General features: G+C 43.4%; 1 protein-coding gene across 3 annotated transcripts in view; it reads right to left on the minus strand.

Annotated features, from left to right (window-relative positions):
- The window catches only part of LOC122560898 (bMERB domain-containing protein 1-like), a 118,896-nt gene that overhangs the window by 63,534 nt on the left and 33,848 nt on the right, over positions 1-21,514 (minus strand). For 2 of the 3 annotated variants that reach the window (XM_043712129.2, XM_087997610.1), the window contains exon 1: positions 9,606-9,736. The exons of the other annotated variant lie outside the window; for it this stretch is intronic. In XM_043712129.2, the coding sequence (XP_043568064.1) occupies positions 9,606-9,711 (106 nt within the window). In that variant the 5' untranslated portion in view covers positions 9,712-9,736. Of the gene's footprint in view, positions 1-9,605; positions 9,737-21,514 lie in introns of those variants that run through there. 3 annotated transcript variants of the gene reach the window in all.

Genomic DNA, 21,514 nt, shown 5'->3' on the forward strand with positions numbered 1-21,514 from the left:
CCCTCTTCTCAGCGTGATTGTTTAATCAAACAAATGGAGCCTTTGTCTCTTGGATGTATGTTTCGTACTGAGGAGAAAGTGAGGGCTGCAGATGCTGGAGATCAGAGTGGAGAGTGTGGTGCTGCAAAAGCACATCCAAGGAGTAGGAGAGTCAATGTTTCGAGCGTAAGCCCTACATCAGGAACATTTTGGACTTAGCAAAACATTCTTCCTCTTGTTTGGCTGTAAGCTTACATTAATGCCTAGTTTACAGGGTGTATTTTTAAGATTAGATTAGATTCCCTACAGTGTGGAAACAGGCCCTTAGGACCAACCAGACCCTCTGAAGAGTAACCTACCCAGACCCATTTCCCTCTGACTAATGCACCTAATACTATGGGCAATTTAGCACGACAAATTCACCTGACCTGCACATCTTTGGACTGTGGGAGGAAACCGGAGCACCCGGAGGAAACCCACGCATCCACGGGGAGAATGTGCAAACTCCACACAGACAGTTGCCCGAGGCTGGAATCGAACCTGGGACCCTGGTGCTGTGAGGCAGCAGTGCTAACCACTGAGCCACCCGTGCTACCCTTTTAAGGTGAGAGGAGAAAAATTTACAAAAGACATGAGGGGCAATTTGTTTTACACAGAGTGGTTTGTGTGTGAAATGAACTTCCTAAGGAAGTGATGAATGCGAACACTGTTACAACATTTAAAAGACATTTGGATAAGTACATGAATAGGAAAGGTTTCGAAGGATTTGGGCCAGGAACAGGCAGGTGGGATAGTATAGTTCGGGAACAATGTCGGCATGGACTGGTTGGACCGAAGGATCTGTTTCCATGCTGTAGGACTCTGGCCAAGTTACTTCTCAGCTCATCAAGATTTGCCCACATCCTATAAACAAATAAAAAACTGATCTGCCTCTCACAATTCATGTAAAAATGACAAGAGCTTTGATTTTGTTACATGATCTCCGACTCTGTGTCTGCATTATATATCTTTATATTGTATTACGTTCCCACTAACAAAATCAGGAGACAAATTCTGGCAGAGTCTTGCATCTTCAACTTTTTTTTTAGTTTTGCCTACATTGTCGTAATTACTCATCAGCCTCACTGAGATCACTGCTTTGTTCAGCAGTAATTCTGCAGCTTAATTAATATCATTACTCCCCCTCTTTTCCCAATTCCCCAGTCTTCTCCAGATTCTCAAAACCTGGATGGCCCAGCTCCCACACACTTGGGTTACAGTCAATGCATTGCTGCTGGTAAACAGAGATTGTGCTTCAAGTTGTATTTACATCTGACCTTGTGGATTCGGACAGCACAGAATAGAGCCATTCGGTCCATCGCCTCTGTGCCTGCTCTTCAAAAATCCAATCAGCTCCACTCCCCTACTCTTCCCCTTCAGTCTTCACATACTTCCTTCATAAACACCAAAACAATTTTGTTTTTCTCAGTCATCAGAGAATTTACTTTATTAGAACCAAGATCAGAAGTTATTGGAAAAGCTCAGCACCTGTGGAGAGAAATCAGAGTTAACATTTCAGGTCAAGTGACCCTTCGTCAGAACGCGACCAGAAATGTTAACTCTGATTTCTCTCTACAAATGCAGCCAGACCTGTTGAGCTTTTCCAGCAATTCTGTTTTTGTTTCTGATTTACAGCTTCTGCGATTCTTTTGGTTTTTAATCTAATTTATCACTCCTGTTGGCAGTGCATTCCATTCGATAACAGACACTTGGTAATTAACGTATCTTTTTCCCTCCTGTTTGTCTCTATTTCTTTTGTCCATTACCTTTAGTCCTCTGGAATCACTTTCTCCTTCTTTACGCTATCAAACTCCTCATGCTTTTGAGTGTCATCAAACTTCCCTTTCTTTTCCATTTGGGAAAATGCCAGTCTTTTCCCATAACTGAAGCCCTCATCCTGGTGCCATTCTGGTGAATCTCCACTGAGCCCTTTTCTGGCATCCTTCCTGCAGTAGGACCTCTCAAACTGGCTACAGTAAACCTACTAAGGCTAGTTTAGCCACAATGCTCTTGCATTTAAACTTTATCGCACAAATTCCATGTGTTAACTTTTCAATATTACGTGCCACCTTCAAAGATTTCTCCACCAGTTCTCTTTGGCGTGGCACTATCTTTGGAATTGCACCAGCTAGTTTCTATCACCTCTGCACACTTTTCCAACCACATCTAATTAATTCATACTTCCTTGCATTAAACTTCACATCCCCTGTGTCTTCCTGCTTCAACTCTACATTTGCGGCCTTGATGTCAGTGACTGCTTTCCTCACTACCTTCTACATTTATGCCATCTGCAAACTTTAAAATGAAATTATCTCTTGTTTTTCAATTCCAGTTTAGCACAGAACCACAAATTGTTACAGGAGGCCATTCAGCCCATTGTGTTTGCATCAGCTCTTTAAACGAGCGTTGTTACCCAGGACCAATCTCCTGCTTTCCCTCCAATACCCACGTGCACCATTTCCATCAGCATCTGCTGAGTTGGTAAGAAATCAGTCAGGGCATTGAGTATCGAAGTTGGGAAGTTATGCTGCAGTTGTACAGGACATTGGTGAGGCCGTGCTTGGAGAATTGTGTTCAGTTCTGGTTACCTCGCTAAAGGAAGGATGTTATTAAACTGGAAACAGTGCAGAAGAAATTTACATGTTGCCAGCATTCAAGGGACTGAGTTCTTGGGAGAGGTTGGACGAGCGAGGACATTTTTCATTACAGTGTAGGAGACTGAAGGGGGGTCCTATGGAAGTGTACAAGATCATGAGAGGCATGGATAGGGTGAATGCACTCAGTCTTATTAGAAACTAATTAGCCATGATTGAATGGCAGAGCAGACTCAATAGGCTGAATGGCTTAATTTCTGCTCCTATGTCTTATGGTCTTATAGCCTTAGAGTAAAGGGAAGACCTTTTAGAATGGAGATAAGGAGAAACGTCTTCAGCCAGAGAGTGGTGAATGTGTAGAATAGAAGACTGTGGAGGCCAAGTCACTGAGTATATTAAAGATGGTGATAGATAGGCTCTTGAGTATCAAGGGGACCAATGGTTACAGGGAGAAAGCAGGAGAATGGGGTTGAGAAACTTATCAGCCATGATTGAATGGCCACTTCACCACCCTGCCCCCACTACCCCCTTTATCTGCAGCTCCCCTTACACCCACCCCCAGTCCTGAAGAAGGGTTACACCCAAAACGTCAACTTCTCCACCTCCTGATGCTGCCTGCCTTGCTGTGTTCTCCCAGCCTCCTGCCTGTCCCTCCTGATGCTGCCTGCCTTGCTGTGTTCTCCCAGCCTCCTGCCTGTCCCTCCTGATGCTGCCTGCCTTGCTGTGTTCTCCCAGCCTCCTGCCTGTCCCTCCTGATGCTGCCTGCCTTGCTGTGTTCTTCCAGCCTCCTGCCTGTCCCTCCTGATGCTGCCTGCCTTGCTGTGTTCTCCCAGCCTCCTGTCTGTCCCTCCTGATGCTGCCTGCCTTGCTGTGTTCTTCCAGCCTCCTGCCTGTCCCTCCTGATGCTGCCTGGCTTATTGTGTTCTCCCAGCCTCCTGCCTGTCCCTCCTGATGCTGCCTGGCTTGCTCTGTTCCCCCAGCCTCCTACCTGTCCCTCCTGATGCTGCCTGCCTTGCTGTGTTCCCCCAGCCTCCTGCCTGTCCCTCCTGATGCTGCCTGCCTTGCTGTGTTCTCCCAGCCTCCTGCCTGTCCCTCCTGATGCTGCCTGGCTTATTGTGTTCTCCCAGCCTCCTGCCTGTCCCTCCTGATGCTGCCTGGCTTGCTCTGTTCCCCCAGCCTCCTACCTGTCCCTCCTGATGCTGCCTGCCTTGCTGTGTTCTCCCAGCCTCCTGCCTGTCCCCCCTGATGCTGCCTGCCTTGCTGTGTCCCTGTAGCCTCCTGCCTGTCCCTCCTGATGCTGCCTGCCTTGCTGTGTCCCCCAGCCTCCTGCCTGTCCCTCCTGATGCTGCCTGCCTTGCTGTGTTCTCCCAGCCTCCTGCCTGTCCTTCCTGATGCTGTCTGCCTTGCTCTGTTCCCCCAGCCTCCTGCCTGTCCCTCCTGATGCTGCCTGCCTTGCTGTGTTCTCCCAGCCTCCTACATGTCTACTATGATTGAATGACGTAGAAGACTCAATGGGATAAATGACCTAATTTCTGCTCTGATATCTTATGGTTTAATGGTGTTATGGTCTTTTTTGCAGGAATCAAGGACTAGAGGGCATCAATTTAGGATTAATGGGGAAAGAATAAAAGGGAACCTGAGGGGCAACTTTTTTTACACAGAGAGTGGTAAGCATATGGAATGAGCTGCCAATGGAAGTAGTTGAGACAGGTACATTAACAACATTTAAAAGGCATTTGGACAATGGATAGGAAAGGTTTAGAAGGATATGGGCCAAGTGCAGGGAAATGGGGATAGTGTGGATGGACATTTTGGTCAGCAAGGACCAGTTTGGGCTAAAGGGCCTGTCTCCACACTGTGGGACTCTCTAAAAGTATGTAGCTCATCGATATGTTGCTCCACAGCAAGTTACATGTTCTACCTCTCAGTAGGAAAACATACCCTTTGCAACATATCGATAGACTTAAAGTAAGGGGCAAAAGGTTTCGAGAGGATGTGAGGAAAGACGTTTTCAGAGGGCAAAGGGGATCTGGCGCTCGCTGTCTGTGAGGGTGGGAGAGGTAGGAACCTTCATCACAGGTAATGCCAAGACTGGAAAAGGGTATAGCTGAAAAATGTGTTGCTGGAAAAGCGCAGCAGGTCAGGCAGCATCCAAGGAGCAGGAGAATCGACATTTTGGGCATAAGCCCTTCTTCAGAAATGAGGAAGGTGTGCCAAGCAGGCTAAGATAAAAGGTAGTGAGGAGGGACTTGGGGGAGGGGCGTTGGGAATGCGATAGGTGGAAGGAGGTTAAGGTGAGGGTTATAGGCCGGAGAGGGGATGGGAGCAGAGAAATCGGGAAGAAGATTGCGGGTCAAGAAGGCGGTGCTAAGTCCGAGGGTTGGGATGAGATAAGATGGGGGGAGGGGAAATGCGGAAGGTGGAGAAATCTGCATTCATCCCTTGTGGTTGGAGGTTTCCTAGCGGAAGATGATGCACTCTTCCTCCAGGCGTCGTGTTGCCATGGTCTGGTGATGGAGGAGGCCAAGGACCTGCATGTCCTTGGCAGAGTGGGAGGGGGAGTTAAAGAGGAGGACAGAACCCCACTGGTCCTCACCTACCACCCCACCAACCTCCAGATACATCGTATCATCCTTCGTCATTTCCACCACCTCCAAACAGACCCCACCACCAAGGATATATTTCCCTCCCCACCCCTATCAGCCTTCTGGAAAGACCACTCTCTCCGCGACTCCCTCATCAGGTCCACACCCCTCCACCAACCCAACCTCCACTCCCGGCACCTTTCCTTGCAACCGCAAGAAATGCAAAACTTGTGCCCACACCTCCCCCCTCACTTCCCTCCAAGGCCCCAAGGGATCCTTCCATATCCGTCACAAATTCACCTGCACCTCCACACACATCATTTACTGCATCCGCTGCACCCAATGTGGCCTCCTCTACATTGGGGAGACAGGTCGCCTACTTGCGGAACGTTTCAGAAAACACCTCTGGGACACCCGGACCAACCAACCCAACCACCCCGTGGCTGAACACTTTAACTCCCCCTCCCACTCCGCCAAGAACATGGAGGTCCTTGGCCTCCTCCATCGCCAGACCATGGCAACACGACACCTGGAGGAAGAGCGCCTCATCTTCCGCCTAGGAACCCTCCAACCACAAGGGATGAATGCAGATTTCTCCAGCTTCCTCATTTCCCCTCCCCCCACCTTATCTCATCCCAACCCTCGGACTCAGCAACGCCTTCTTGACCCGCAATCTTCTTCCCGACCTCTCTGCCCCCACCCCCTCTCCGGCCTATAACCCTCACCTTAACCTCCTGCCACCTATCGCATTCCCAACACCCCTCCCCCAAGTCCTTCCTCCCTACCTTTTATCTTAGCCTACTTGGCACTCCTTCCTCATTTCTGAAGAAGGGCTTATGCCCAAAACGTCGATTCTCCTGCTCCTTGGATGCTGCCTGACCTGCTGCGCTTTTCCAGCAACACATATTTCAGCTCTGATCTCCAGCATCTTCAGTCCTCACTTTCTCCTAGAAAAGGGTATAGTTTGGAACTTGTTTTTAACATTGATGCAATGGGCAGAAGGGCCTTTTCCCATGCTGTAGACCCCTATGGACTTTGTAGCAGTTGTACGGGAAATAACCATTCAGTTACATTACTTGAATTCAAAGAGTCCTTCACCTGATTCACCACACAACTGCAGACTGACCCTGTCTGATTGGGTAAGATAAATCAGAAATGGCTAACATCTATATCAGGAACAATTATACTATCTATTCGGAAGACAGTCACGGCAGAAAACACAAGATTAAAAACACCAAGTAACTCGCGATAATATTCTAGTTTTCCTGTGATATATTATCAGTGTTAGAAGGAAATCTTCCACCTTTGAAGATCTTGGAATGTTCCACCAATGAGTAAAGATGAAAAATTTGGTTTTCTGGTGATGGTAGTTGAGAGTTTAATATTGGTTTGGACACCAAGGAAAACCGATCTGTTTCCACATAGAAATAGGATTGTAGGGTCTTCTATATCAGCCTGAAGGAGCAGATTGGACCTTGATCACTCAAAAAGACAGCACCTCTGACAGTGTGGCACTCCATCTGTACCTATATTCCTTCTGCATATTTAAGACAGAGTTAGATATAATCTTTATCAGTTGATGGACATCAAGGGTTGGAAGGAGTAGGAAAATCAACATTTCGGGCAAAAGCCCTTCATCAGGGCTTCATTCCCGATGAAAGGCTTTTGCCCAAAATGTTGATTTTCCTGCCCCTTGGATGCTGCTTGACCTGCTGTCCTTTCCCTGCACCACTCTAATCTAGACTCTGACTTCCAGCATCTGCAGTCCTCATTTTTGCCATCAAGGGTTTGAATTTGAGTTTGATTTATTGTTGTCATATGTACTGAGCTACAGTGCAAAGTGCTGTTTTGAGTGCTATAAAGGCAGATTGTACCATACAAAGTGCATCAGAGTAGCAGAACAGAGTGCAGACTACAGTGTTACAGTCACAGAGAAAGTGCAGAGAGAGAGATCAGAATTATATTGGAGGTGTCTGTTCAAAAGTCTAATAACAGTGGGGACGAAGCTATTCTTGATGCTCTTCGTGGTTAGGGGCAGGGTCCATGTCTAACTTGGTTGGAGTTGGAATCGAAACCACTGTCTAAATTCAGGCACCAGCCAACACAGCTAACTTAGTAAAAGGCTGTAAAATTTCATTTAGGTTTTGTGAAGATCTCAATGGTGGACAGAGAGCTGGAATTCATAGCGTCAAAGAAAGCTACAGACGGAAACAATCATGGCACTTAGTCAAAAAAAAAAGCTTGGACATGTTCTTAAAAGGGTCATAACCTGCAGGGTTACATAGCGACAGCTGGAAGTGGCATAAGGCTGGATTACTCATTATTGATCAGCTCAAATGGCCTCTCTCTGCGCCGTATACTTCCAATGTTTCTGTTTCTGTTTCAAATATCCAGACAGCAAAATGTACATTTTACATCAAAATGTTAAAAGAAAGCAAATTTTTGTCCAAGATGAAACTGCATCAAACCTACAATTCCGTTCAGTGCATTTTCACATTCTGTTCCAAAATGAGACTTGCACAGAATTTTTCATTTGATCCAGACTGATTGCATGAAACAATTGGTCATTATCAGTCACAGCATGCAGCATGATCCAATCCTGCAAACCATTTCAGGGAAACAGATAACAGAAATCATTCACTCTTAAAGCTACAATTATTTAACAGAAATCAAAAATGTACAAGAGAGGGACATGTAAACAAAATCATCTCAGGCAAATATACTGTGTTCATACGGCTTTATGCTTAATTCTATCTGAATGGGTTTTTGAGAAAGTTACAGATGGATCTATTGCCAGGTGACATCCAATGTCAGAACTCAATCACAAGTTAAATTATGTGAGTAATATATCAAGCACACCCACTTTTTAAAAAATAAATTAAACTTGCATTACATTCCATTTCATACAAATAAACACAATGCTCCTTTGTGACACAGTTATCAAATATTTCACAAAAATCAAAAGAACTGTGGATGCTGTAAATCAAACAAAAAAACAGAAATTACTGGAAAAGCTCAGCAGGTCTGGCAGCATGGAGAGAAATCAGAGTTAACATTTCAGGTCCAGTGACCCTTCCTCAGAGCTCAGATGCTGCCAGATCTGCTGAGCTTTTCCAACAATTTCTGTTTTTTTGTTACCAAATATTTCCTTCTGCTGTATTGTGATTATACTGTTTCGGAGCATGTGGAATCATTGCATCTGGCCATTTTAAATGTGCAATTTTTAGAACATAGAAAATAGAATAGTACAGGCCCTTCGGCCCTGGATATTGTGCTGACCTTTTATCCTACTCTAAGATTCCATGTGGAATAATTCACTGTTCTACAAATTAAGGGCTATTAGGAATCAACACCAGCTTAAAGTCAAACTCTATTACTGTTCTACCAAGGAGTACAGTACTTAACAATTGTACATTGTCACTGAACGATAATGTGTGATGTAACTATTGTGCCTGGGTTACACCTAACTCTTCATGGTAGTGGGAGAGTGATAGATTCTGACACGTTAATAATTGTGAACTCAGGCATGTTTTCCACTTATTCAACACTGCTGCCCGTTTTGGTCATTTTACTTTTTCATACACCGAAGAGCATACCGGAAATCTATTTCTGCATTCTCAGTATTAGAATGTGTGTGTGTGTGTCATTCCAGTTCCCAAGTTTCCATGAACACATTTTGCTCCCTATGAGAAATCAAGATAAATAACCCTGCAACATGAACCCGCATTTTCCTCACAGGTGCTGACAGCCCTGATGGGTCATCCCGACATTTTTTTTATTGTTTTGTTAAATGCAATCAACATTGTGTTCTCACTCAGCCTTAAAACAACTATCTTAGGGGACACTCTCGGCAACTAAAGTCATTGCCACTGGATAGTTCCTGTGTCACAGCAGGCAGTAATTGTGTTTTTTTAAATCTCATTATAACTTGAATGTGCGGATACAACGAACGAAGAGCTGCCACAAGGAATGTTCACATTTTGCCAAGTATTAAGCAGGTGTCGAAAAGCCTCTGTTTGTTGCAGAAATAATCCATGTAAATAAATACATTATTCTGCATTTTTTTTATTACAACAATAAAACAACTTCAAATCAGCGCTTGGCTGACTAAGAGCAAATCCCTATCATTGCCCATTCCCACGCTGGGCTGTAATGCATCTATTTTTCCCTTCAGTGTAACTCTCTCCCGCAGCCAGCTCTGATCCTGAGGCTGCAGTCAGCCTGGGAAAACCGGGCAGGATTGGAGCTAACGCTGGGAGCAGTGACCAGGCTGCGCTCAGCCATCCCAGCCCCCGGCTCTGAGTGTGGTGTTAGAACACAGCTCCTCTCCCTTTTACAAACAGAAAACAAAACAAAAAGCGCTGCCTGTGAGAACGGTGAATGCCAGCTCAGGTCAGCAGCTACTTGCCTTTGCCCACGGCTGCTATGCTCCACTCTGTCTCCTGCACAGCCCCATAGCTCCTCAGTGAGTGCCTGCTATCCAGAGCACTTGGCACTGGACTCTTCAGCTCCATGGCTCGCCTCTGCCTCTGCCTCTCCCTGTCCCTCACTGCTCTCCTCTCACTGGATCCATTGCCAGGATCCACCTCCCTCCTGATGTCAGCTCTGGCTAAATGCGCATGTACAGAGATGGCCTGGCAGCTCCCAAACATCAAATGGAAAGGGGAGAATTTCTCTAGGATCGACCTGGGAGCGTTCAGCAGGAATGGTACATTAGTCTGTTGGACCATACTCTGTGCAGCCCGTGAGAAAACCCACAGGGACGTTCAAATTGATTGTTTTTATTTTAATTGCCATTTTATTTTGTATATTTCTCCTTACAAGAAAAAAACAACATTGCAAGCAGGGAGAGAATAGGATTTGACTGTTATCCAATTGGGTACAGAGTCTTTTCACTTTCCAGTTGGCTGTCTAAAAGCTGGAGTGTTGGGAGAAGTCATGTGATGAATTCTCCACAAACACATTGAATCTCAGTTGACAACTCCTGAGAAACCGATTGGCCATAAGCCTTTTTATATTTGTGCCTCCTTGGAGTATTCTGTTGTGTAAGGACTCTGGAGTAACCTTGTGATGATGTTACAGAGCTGCTTCTCACTGGGCATAAGTAGCACAGTGTGGGCATAGAGATGTACAGCAAGGAAACAGACCCTTCGGTTCAACCAATGCATGCTGACCAGATATCCTAAATTAATCTCGTCCCATTTGCCAACATTTGGCCCATTTCCCTCCAAACCCTTCCTATTCAGATACTCATTCAGATACCTTTTAAATGTTGCAATTGTACCAGCCTCCACCACTTCCTCTGGCAGCTCATTCCATGTACGCATCACCCTCTGCGTAAAGAAAGTTGCCCCTTAGGTGTCTTTTAAATTTTCCATCTCCCCTGCACCCCCCACCCTAAACGTATGCCCTCTAGTTCTGGACTACCCCACCCCAGGGAAAAGACCTTGTCTATTTATCCTATGCATGCCCCTCATGAATTTATAAACTTCTATAAGGTCACCCCTCAGCCTCTGATGCTCCAGGGAAAACAGACCCAGCCTATTCAGCCTCTCCCTATAGCTCAAATCCTCCAAATTTAGCAACATCCTTGTAAATCTTTTCTGAACCCTTTCAAGTTTCACAACATCTTTCCGACAGCAGGGAGGCAGGAGTGCATGCTAAGAAGTATATTGAGCAGGATGATCAGTATTAGACAGCATGTCTGGACTGGAATAACATCAGTATTGTACCAATAGGATAAGAGCCTGGGTGTATTTCTGATTACCATGTATTGTAATATTCAGTACTGAAATGCAATAAGCATTGTTATTAAGAATCTAAGCCTGGAGAGAGTTCCCACCTTCTCCTCAATCAGTCTGCCTGGAACCTAAACTCATAGATGTGAGTGTAAACCCACACAACAAATGACATTGTTACAAAATCCAAATTCTCTTTAACAATGGAAATGTGGATGTGAGAGTACTGGTCCTTTCATCAAGGCAACTGCTGTATTGTCGACCAATTCTCACTATTGGAATAATGCACCTGAGGGCCAGGCACTCACCATTACTTATTGACAGAAATGATAAAAACAAGAATAAGACCAAAAGATATAGGAGCCAAAGTAGACCACTCGGCCCATCAAGCCTGCTCCGCTGTTTAAACAGATTGTGACTGATCTGGTAATCCTCAACTCCACTCTCCTGCCTTTTCCCCACAACCTTTGATTCCCTTTCTGATTAAAAATCCGTCCATCTCAGCCTTGAAAATACTTAATGATCCAGCCGCAACAATCCTCTGCAGTGAAGAATTCCACAGATTTCTCACCCTTTGAGAGAAGAAATTCCTCCTCATCTCTGTCTTAAATGGGTGACTCCTTACTCTGATATGATGTCTTCTAGTTCTCAACTGTCTCACAAGGGGAAATGATTATATCTACCCTGTCGAGTCCTCGAGGAATTATCTGTGTTTCAGTTAAGTATCCTCTCCTCCTAAACACCAACAAGTACAAACCCAAACTACTCAACATGTCCTCATGAGAAAGCCCCTCCATACTCAGGATCCCTCTAGTGAACCTTCTCTGGACTACCTGCAATATCAATGCATCTTTCCTTAAATCAGGGCACCACAACTATTCATGGCTATAGTCTGACCAGTGCCTTGTACCATTTTAACAAAATCTCCATTAGCGATCCTCAATATGTTTTCATTTTGCCGATCATAGTTTCATAGTAATAGAAGCAGGAGTAGGCCATTTGGCCCATTGAGCCTGCTCCACCATTCATTAAGATCAAGGCTGATCTATCCACTGTCTCAGCTCCTTCTACTTGCATTATCCCCATAACCTTTCATTCCCCTACCATGCTAAAACCTATCCAACTGTGTCTTGAATATATTTAATGAAGCTGCCTCTACTGCTTCCTTGGGCAGAGAATTCCATAGATTCCCTACTCTCTGGGAAAAGCAGTTCCTCCTCATCTCTGTCTTAAATCTACTCCCCCTAATCTTGAGGCCAGGTCCCCTATTCCTAGTCTCACCGACCAGTGGAATCAACTTGCCTGCCTCTATCTTATCTCTCCCTTTCATAATTTTACATGTTTCTGTAAGATCCCCTCTCAATCTTCTAATTTCTAGCGATTACAGTCCCAGGCAGCTCAACCCCTCCTCATAGGGTAACCCCCTCATCTCTGGAATCAACCTGGTGTACCGCCTCTGCACCCCCTCCAAAGACAGTATATCCTTCCTCACATAAGGAGACCAGAACTGAGTACAATACTCCAGGTGCCACCTCACCAACAATTATAGCAAAACCTCCCTGCTCTCAAATTCAATCCCCCTAGCAATGAAAGCCAATATTCCGATGGCCTTCCTGATTACCTGTTGCACCTGCAAATCAACTTTTAGCAATTCATGTAAGAGCACTCCCCAGTCCCTTTGCACAATAACATGCTCCAATCTTTCACCATTTAAATAATACTCTGACCTACTCTTTTTACTTCCAAACTATTTGAATTTATCCCACAGGAGTACCTGACTGAATGAATGACTATTCCACTTCTCATTATTCATAAAATTAATCATTGAATCTGTCAAAGTAGTTAAAAATCTCAAATATCAAACACTGAGCCATTATCTTTTCCAGCAGGGACTCCCTCCTAACTTATGTTTGAAAGGTTTTTGACCCAAAGCTATTCTCAGGGCATTGATTTAGGCAGCATTCTTCATTTCCCCTTGGTCTTCATTTTTGAAATAATCAACATGCCACACCAGCCCAAAGAAAAAAATATTTTTAATCACATAATTACGTCATTCACTGTGTCAAGGTGGGAGATGTGAAGCTGGCCAGAGGAACATTTGAATATTTAAGTCTTAGAGGGATCAAAAGCGTGGATGAGAATTTTAGCAACAGACAGGTAATATTACAGAGGTGGAAGACTTCATAATGAAAATGTTCCAGGGAAAAGCAGCTCAACTTCAGATTAAATACACCACCAAGGCTACAAGGGGTCTGGTTCAATCTCAGAGAGTTGCCAGGTAGAGGGAAGGAGAAAGTGAGGACTGCAAGTGCAGGAGGTCAGAGTCAAAAGGTGAGAGGCTGGAAAAACACAGCAGGTCAGGCAGCATCCGAGAAGCAGAAGAATCAGCGTTTCAGGCATAAACCCTTTATCAGGAATAGCAGCATAGTTCATTTCCCCTTGTCGGTCTTCATTTCTGAACAAATCAAAACAGAGTGAAGTAGAGCCAGGTAGAGGGAAGGTGTAGATGAAAGAAGAAGAGAGATAGGAATTAGGGCTAAAAGTCAATGTTTAATTGAAAGAAATTTTGATGCATCTGGAAGGTTTAGAGGGGACTTGAAGACACATATTTTCACCCAGAGGGTGGTAGGGTATACTGTGTGGGAGGGTAAAGTTAAAAATCAAACAACACCAGGTTATAGTCCAACAGGTTTATTTGGAAGCACTAGCTTTCAGAGCGCTGCTCTTTCATCAGGTTACTAGTGGGGCAGGATCAGAGAACACAGAATTTATTGGAGGGGAGGTGAAGCAGGAAACCTCACAACCTTTAAAATGTTACTTGGATGAGCAGTTGAAAGCTCCCAACATTCAAGGCTGTGGGCTGAGTGCAGGAAAGTGTGACTAGTGTAAATCTAAAATAGCTTTTGGTGATGCAGACTGAGTGTGAACTGAAGGATCTGAACTGTACTGTATGATTCTGTGAAAGTTGTTGGATAACACAAACCCAATGCAAAAAGGAGAAGCAACAGAGGGGGAATATTTTGGAGGTAATATTCTCACTTGGATAACGAAGGGAGGGTGCTGGAGGAGGACAATGGGATCATTGAATTAAAGACAGCAGAGAGGTTGGGAAGGGATAATGACAATATCAGTTCTGTGGAGACACGCTGTCTCACAACAGACACTTCAGTCATGAGGGCATCCATAAGAGATGATGAAGCCACTGACAGCTAGAACATACTCTATTAGTGAGGAGTTTATCACCAGCAACATGGGGCCAGGAAGGAGAGTTGGATGGCCAGCGGTTTAATGGGAATAGGGTCTAGTGAACAGGATGAAATCAAAGAGGTTCAGGAGTGAATATGGAGGCAGCTGTGGCATTAGGGTTTGAGCAGCTCGGAGCTGAGGGAGAGTTTAGTCTAAGGAATGTTATTAAAGCTGCAAAGACAGCCAAACAAATGGCTTCAATCTTCACAAATGAATTCCTTGCACTTGTTGTTGGAGGGTGAATAGGCAAGGGAGAGAATTTAACAAGGTGGCTATCAATAGAGAAAGAATCCACAAATTCTTGAATCTTGTACTCTCTGTATTCCAATGGCAGAGGAAAGCAAGGAGCTCGTAGAGTTTAAATAGATCTGGCAATGAACATCTATACAGGTTATGCACCATCAAACAATAAAAGCAATGTATTCATGTATTGAAAAGGATGTGCATACAACAAGGTGTGACTGAAAACACAGCCTGCTTCAGGAGCATTTGGAAAATGCACCATGCCCTACAATTTTTTAACCCCATCCTTGGGGGTTTGCCTACCAATTATAGTCCTCCAAAGATTGATTAACCTGTGCCAGTGCAGAGCGTTTCCTGGGTAGATGTAAACCCAATACATGTCTGATTTCCAGTCGAGATCATCATATTCAAAGCTCTGAGCAGGCAATACTAAAAGTTAAACTCAAGACAGTGAGTCAGTTCCATAACATAAAATATTTGTTTCAAAGTAGATCACATATTGAAAAACAGTCTGTTTAACAGACTGATACCTATGTTATTATAGTCACAGCCGATGTTTCTATTGGACAAGTCCGATTGCAGAATGAAACTGGCTTGATAGATCACATTTTGTTTTCCTTTAATTTAATGTGGCAGCCTTTTACTGAAATATGAACATACAAGACTGCAGATTCGGTTTCAACAATAAAATAGACGTTTATTGCGCCAAAACAAGTAACAATAAAATAAACCAAACCAACTTGGGTGGCTCGGTGGTTAGCACTGTTGCCTCATAGCATCGGGGATCTGGCTCAATTCCTGCCTTGGGCGACTGTCTGTGTGGAGTTTGTATACTCTCCCAGTGTCTGTGTGGGTTCCCTCCGGGTGCTCCTGTTTCCTCCCACAGTCCGAAGATATGAAGCTTGGGTAGATTGGCCATGAGAAATTGCCCATAGTGTTCAGGGATGTGCAGGCTTGGTCGATTAGCCATGGGAAACGCAGGGGGTGGTCTGGGTGGGATGCTCGCCAGAGTGTTAGTATGTGGTCTTGATGGGCTGAATGGTCTGCTTCCACATTGTGGGGCTTCTATCATTCTAAATATAACACAGTTTGAAACACATGGTAAAACAGAATTCCACCCACTCACCATTGCCATCACTTTAAAGTTGCTCAAAATCTAGACAAATATACCTTCCTTGTCCAATCTTTAAGTTTGACTTTAACTATTTCTCTCAGTTCCCATCCTGCGAGATGCAAAGTCTTTTCTTCATATAGCTGAGAGTTTAGACTTTGTTTGAAAGATGTGTCTCCTAGTTGAACAGCTGCCAGTGTATGGAAGCTGTGCTACGTGAGTCTGAGTTGTGCAGTATTTGTAAGTGTGTGTGAGTGTATTATCCACAAATATAAGGCATACAGTCCTGTTGATGGTGGTTGTTGATGAGTCAAGTTCACCAATACTCCTGAGACAGCACCTTTCAAACCTTTGATTACTTCCATCTAGAAGGACAAGGGCAGTAGATACATGGGAACACCACCCCCTGCAAGTTCCCCTCCAAGCCACTCACCATCCTGACTTGGAAATATATCACTGTTCCTTCAGTGTCGCTGGGTCAAAATACTAAGGGCAATATGGGTCTAATCTATAGCACATGGACTGCAGCAGTTCATGAAGGCAGCTCACCCCCACCTTCTCAAGTATACGAGGAATGAGCAATAAATATTGGGCCAGCCAGCGATGCCCACATCCCATGGTTCACTGAGCAGTTTTGTGAAGTTTGTGTTGCAGTTGGTGGGATATGGCATTTGAAGAGGTAATACTGACCTACTGAATGTAACCAGTCATCTCAATTGACACAGTTCACATGAATCTCTGTGATGTCTGCTTTGATTTCCACCTATTACAGTAACGTGTTTGGAAATCCTCCTGTAAATTGAGGAAATTTTCTTTCCGGATCTTCTCCTAGTTGAAGAGAGACAGGCTGGAGTTGAGTACAGATCTCATTGAATAGTAACAAAGGCTTGAGGGACCAAATGGCCTCCTCCTGTTCCTATCCCATTAACAATATGATGATGATGATGATGATGATGATGATGATGATGATGAAGGATTCAAAGTATTTTCATGAATTTTGAGCTTCAGGACGTAACATTTGAAATAGCGATTCGGAATAATCACAGATAGGAATTCTGGATTGGCTCAATTCAAAGCTAGATTCAAATGCCAACCATCTGGCGTTCTGCAGGGTTGTAACTCCTTTGAGAAAGTGGTCACTTCCCTCACAGATAAATATTAACAAAGTGAAGAATTGTGATTATTCTATCCTGTTTGGAAGAACACAACACAGTGAACTGAAGGCCAGTATTATTTTCTTCCATTCTAACAAGAACATGAAGAGGAACTGAAATTGTACTTTCACAATCGCATCTTTCTTTAGGCATACAAAAAGGAAGCTCAGTTACCACAGATCATTCCTTGAGATTGGTTTGCAATACCCTGTGAAGAACTAAACCCTAAAAGTATCATCATATTGTGTTTTACGCAGCTCTATTTAAAAATGAAATTAAAAACAATCCACACGTCTATGGCAATGCATTGAAGTTTGAAGTTTCCATTTAACTAATCTTCAATGAGCTGCCCCCAGCAAACATAAAAATAGTAAATACAGAATTACATCAATAATTATTGCTGTGTCCAGACTGTTATAACTCAGATATAGATTAATATCTACTGGCTTATGGATGATATTATTTTCTCATATCCAATGGCATATAAGGCAGATAAAGAATATACTTATGTCTGTTTCCATAGCTAGATTTTCCTGAAACAAGTCACCAACTTGAACCTTATGTGGGGTACCACTTGACATTAACTGCAGTTGACCAGAAGTCTGGCCCTCTTTAACCATCTGCTGTGGGCACATCAGAAATAGTTACAGGCTGATAGTTAGTCTGCTACAGCACATTACAGATATTCCTCCTGTGGTCTCCTAGACCAGAGGTGGGATTTGAACCTGGAGTTTCTGGCTCAGAGCTAAGGGTGCTGCCTTCTGTGTCACAGGCTCCCTGGGGAACACATCACCAACATGGTAATGGAAATGTCTGCGTGTGCAAAGCAGCGTACAATCTGAGGAAATTAGTCCTACAAGCTATGAAATAAGTCAATAAGGAAGTATAATAAGAGAAGAAAAGTTATTTAAATTTTCCATGCAAATAAAAACAGTGCAGTAGCTAAATGAGTAATGAGATTTTATGAGCGTACAATATGTCAGTGACTAATTGCCACTACTACTAAATAAAGACACGCAGAGCAAATTAATCACTAATCCATAATTATAATACTTCTACATATGGTAGAAGGACTGCATTAGTAAAATAAATCACAAAAATAGATAAATCACAAACTCCTTATCAAAACAAATGGTCAACATACAGAAGTTAAAAGTGACACAACACTGGGTTATAGTCGCACAGGTTTATTTGGAAGTACAAGCTTTCGGAACTGCTCCTTCACCAAGTAGCTAGTCAGGGGAGCTAACAACCTGCTGAAAGAGTAGTGCTCCAAAAGCTTGTACTTCCAAATAAACCTGTTTGACTATAACTTGGTACTGTGTGATTTGTCCACCCCAGTTCAACACCAGCACGTCCACATTGTACAGAAGAATACTTCCAGTTTCTGGCACCATCACAGCACTATTTCCACTTCTGGTTCAGACAGTTCCAATACAATATGGACAGCACAATACTACCTTGAAGACATTCAAGAATATTGGCAACAGATAGACCAATATAAAACAGTGCAGAAATCTAAAAGTTCTCTCTGTAACTTTACACTTCTCCAGAATTTAAGGGCCCTGCCACAGAGGGCAGCCGTAATAAATAATTGAATGGACAATCAATTTCAATCTTACAGGAACAAAAACAGAAATTTCTGGAAAACTCAGCAGGTCGGGCAGCATGTGTGGAGAGCTAACAGAGTTATCATTTCTGGTCCAGTGTCCCTTCTTCAGACCTGCTGAGATTTTCCAGCAATTTCTGTCTTTGTTTCTGATTTCCAGCATTTATAGTACTTTCAAGTTTTTTGTTTCATTTCATTGTAAAAGCACCTTAAAAAGTCACAGCTTGTTGAATAAGGTTTAATTGGGTTAGTAACTGTGTGCTAATTTCATCTTTATTGGTAAACACCTTCTCCATGCCTGGAAAACTAATTTCATTCTTGTGCAAAATTAAATTTCTCCATAATGGCACACAATATTTTTAAAATGTGTGCTGTCTCTTAAAGTTTATCTTTGTTTAATCTTCTGTCTTAATCCTATCAAAGTCATTTAATCTGCAACCTGGAAATTTAAAGGTGGAGTGTTTCACTGCTTTTAACATCTGCTTTGTTATGTAGGGCTATTTAAAGAATGATTGTCTGCTTAGGGCTTATGCCTGAAACATCGATTCTCCTGCTCCTCAGATACTGTCTGACTGGCTGTGCTTTTCCAGCGACACACTCTTCGATTCTGCTTACCCTATTAGCTGACCTTACTGCGGCTGCATGTTCTGATGTATCCTGGACTTGGATCAAGTTTAAAATACCATCTGAAAATGAAACAAACCACAACACACACAGGTCTGAGCTCATTTTTGACAGCTTTCTTCAAAATGCTCCATTGTTGACCGTAGATGGGTGATAAATTATCTCAGGAGGTTTGAATGTGTTCGGAAGAAGAGTCATATTGAACTCAAAATGTTAACTGTGGCTCTCCCCATACAGTTTCTGGAATCTGCATTATTTTGCTTTTATTACAGGAATGTTTTTTTGATGCATTTAATGGATTTGGCTGACCCTGGTTGGGCAGCATTTATTACTAAACTCTAAATTACCCTTTAGAGGGCAACAGTGAGCTGCCTTTTTTTTCATTCACTCACGGGATAAGAGCGTCTGGCTAGGCCACCATTTATTGTCCACCCTTAAGTGCCCGTAGGGTAGTTAAGAGTCAATCCCATTGCTGTCGGTCTGGAGGTACATGAAGGCCAGCCTAGGTAAGGATGGCAGTTTCCTTCCCTGAAGGACATTAGTGAACCAGATGGGTTTTTCCTGACAAACAACAATGGATTCATGTCATCATTAGACTCTTAATTCCTGATATTTATTGAATTCAAAATACACCATGTGCTGTGGTGGGATTTGAATCCAGGTCCCTGAAACATTATCTGGGTCATCAATGCTAATACCACTCGGCCATCGCTTCTCTTCCTTATTGTTATTATTAATAGCAACTTATTTTTCAATCAACCTGTCCAGAGATGTTATTACACACCTCTAGAACAGGTGGGACTCAAATCTGAGCCTCCCAGTTCATGGGTAGGGACACTACCACTACACCATAAGAGGGCCTGTAATTGATGTTGCAGTCCATATGGCGTAGGCTCAAATGTTTTGGGCTATCGATGAGCATCGTATTTCTTAACCCCATATCTAGGTTATTTCCATACAATCTGAGTAGGAATGTTTTAAAGTTCTGAAATCCCTTCAGTTCTAAAGAAGAATTGTATTGAGCACAAACCATTAACTTTGTTTCTCTCTCTACATAGTTGCTGCCAGACCTGCTGCATTTCTCCAGCATTCTGTGTTTGCTTCAGATTTCCATGATCTGCAGTATTTTGCTTTTATTTTAATGAGCTTTCAATTAGCGACGGACAGCCCCTCACTGTTAAGTAATTAGATTCAGAGAGGGGCAACTAGGAATGGAAAATGATACCCAATGAATGCACTAAAAAAAACAACAGCCTGGATGCTTTGGAGAAAGAATGGAAATTTACTGAAAAGGGTCTTAAATATTTTTTATCGGCTTTCACATCTCCTCAGTCACCTGATCAACACTGTGCTCAATATAAGATTTCTAATGTTAAAAGTGCATTAGAAAATTACACAATTCATAACAAATTATTTAACTTGAGCATCTAATATTTTTTTTCTGTGTTTGAAATTTCTTCAAACATGTTTCTCTCTGACACCAGGAGGAAGGATGTAGTTGTATTGCAGGCAGTTCACAGAAGGTTCACTAGATTGATTCCGGAGTTGAAGGGTTAGTCTTATTAAGAGAGATTGAGCAGTGCAATCTCTGGAGTTGAGAGGATTGGGTGGAGATCTAACTGAGGTGTATAAGATGCTAAAAGGGATTGACAAAGTAGACATTGAGAGGATGTTTCCACACGAAAGAGACTGAGTATTGAGCAACATGGTATCAGGACATTAATCACTCCATCAGTGTCAGCAAAATGAAGAAGCTGGTCACTGGCTTCAGGAAGTGGAGTAGAGGCCACGCCCCTGACTGTATCAGGGGCTGAGGGGGAGATGGTCGAGAACGTCAGGTTCCTGGCAGTGACGATCACCAACAATCTGTCCTGGGCCAGCCATGCTGACACCATGGTCAAGATAACACAGCAATGTCTCGACTGCCTCAGGAGGCTAAGGAAATTCAGCATGTCTATAAAGACGCTCACAAACTTTTATTGAAAGCGTCCTGTCTGGATGCATCATCACACGTAATACAGCAATTGCTCTTCCCAAGAAACTACAGAGCCCAGCGAACACAGCTCAGTCCATCACACACACCAGCCTTCCATCCACTGGCTCCATCTACACTTGCCACTGCCTCGGCAAAGCAGCCACCTGGGTTCTACTCTCATCCACCCTCTTCCGTCGGGTAGAAGATATAAAGGTTTCTCTACATGTAAAAACAGATTTAATCACAGTTTCTTCCCCGCTGTTATCAGACATTTGAATGGATCTCTTTAACATTTATGTTGATTCCTCTCTGCACCTTGTCTGTGGCTGTAACTGTTTCCTGTACTCTGTTCTGTTACCCTGATGCACTTTGTATGGAGCAAACTGCCTGTAAAGCACATAAGGCAACACTTATCACTGTACCTCAATAGACATGATAGTAATAAATCAGTTCAAATCAAATCCTCATGTGGAGCAATCTAGAACGAGAGATCATAACTTTAGGATAAGGGGCAGCAGATTTAAACAGAGATGGGGAGGAATTACGTCTCACAAAGAGATGTGAATCTGTGGAATTCATTTCTTCAGAGATGATGGAGGCTGGGACACAGAATAAAT

Source organism: Chiloscyllium plagiosum, unplaced genomic scaffold, assembly GCF_037043375.1.
Source record: "Chiloscyllium plagiosum isolate Xiang-an unplaced genomic scaffold, Cpla_swu_hap1 HiC_scaffold_20, whole genome shotgun sequence".
Lineage (NCBI taxonomy): Eukaryota > Metazoa > Chordata > Chondrichthyes > Orectolobiformes > Hemiscylliidae > Chiloscyllium > Chiloscyllium plagiosum.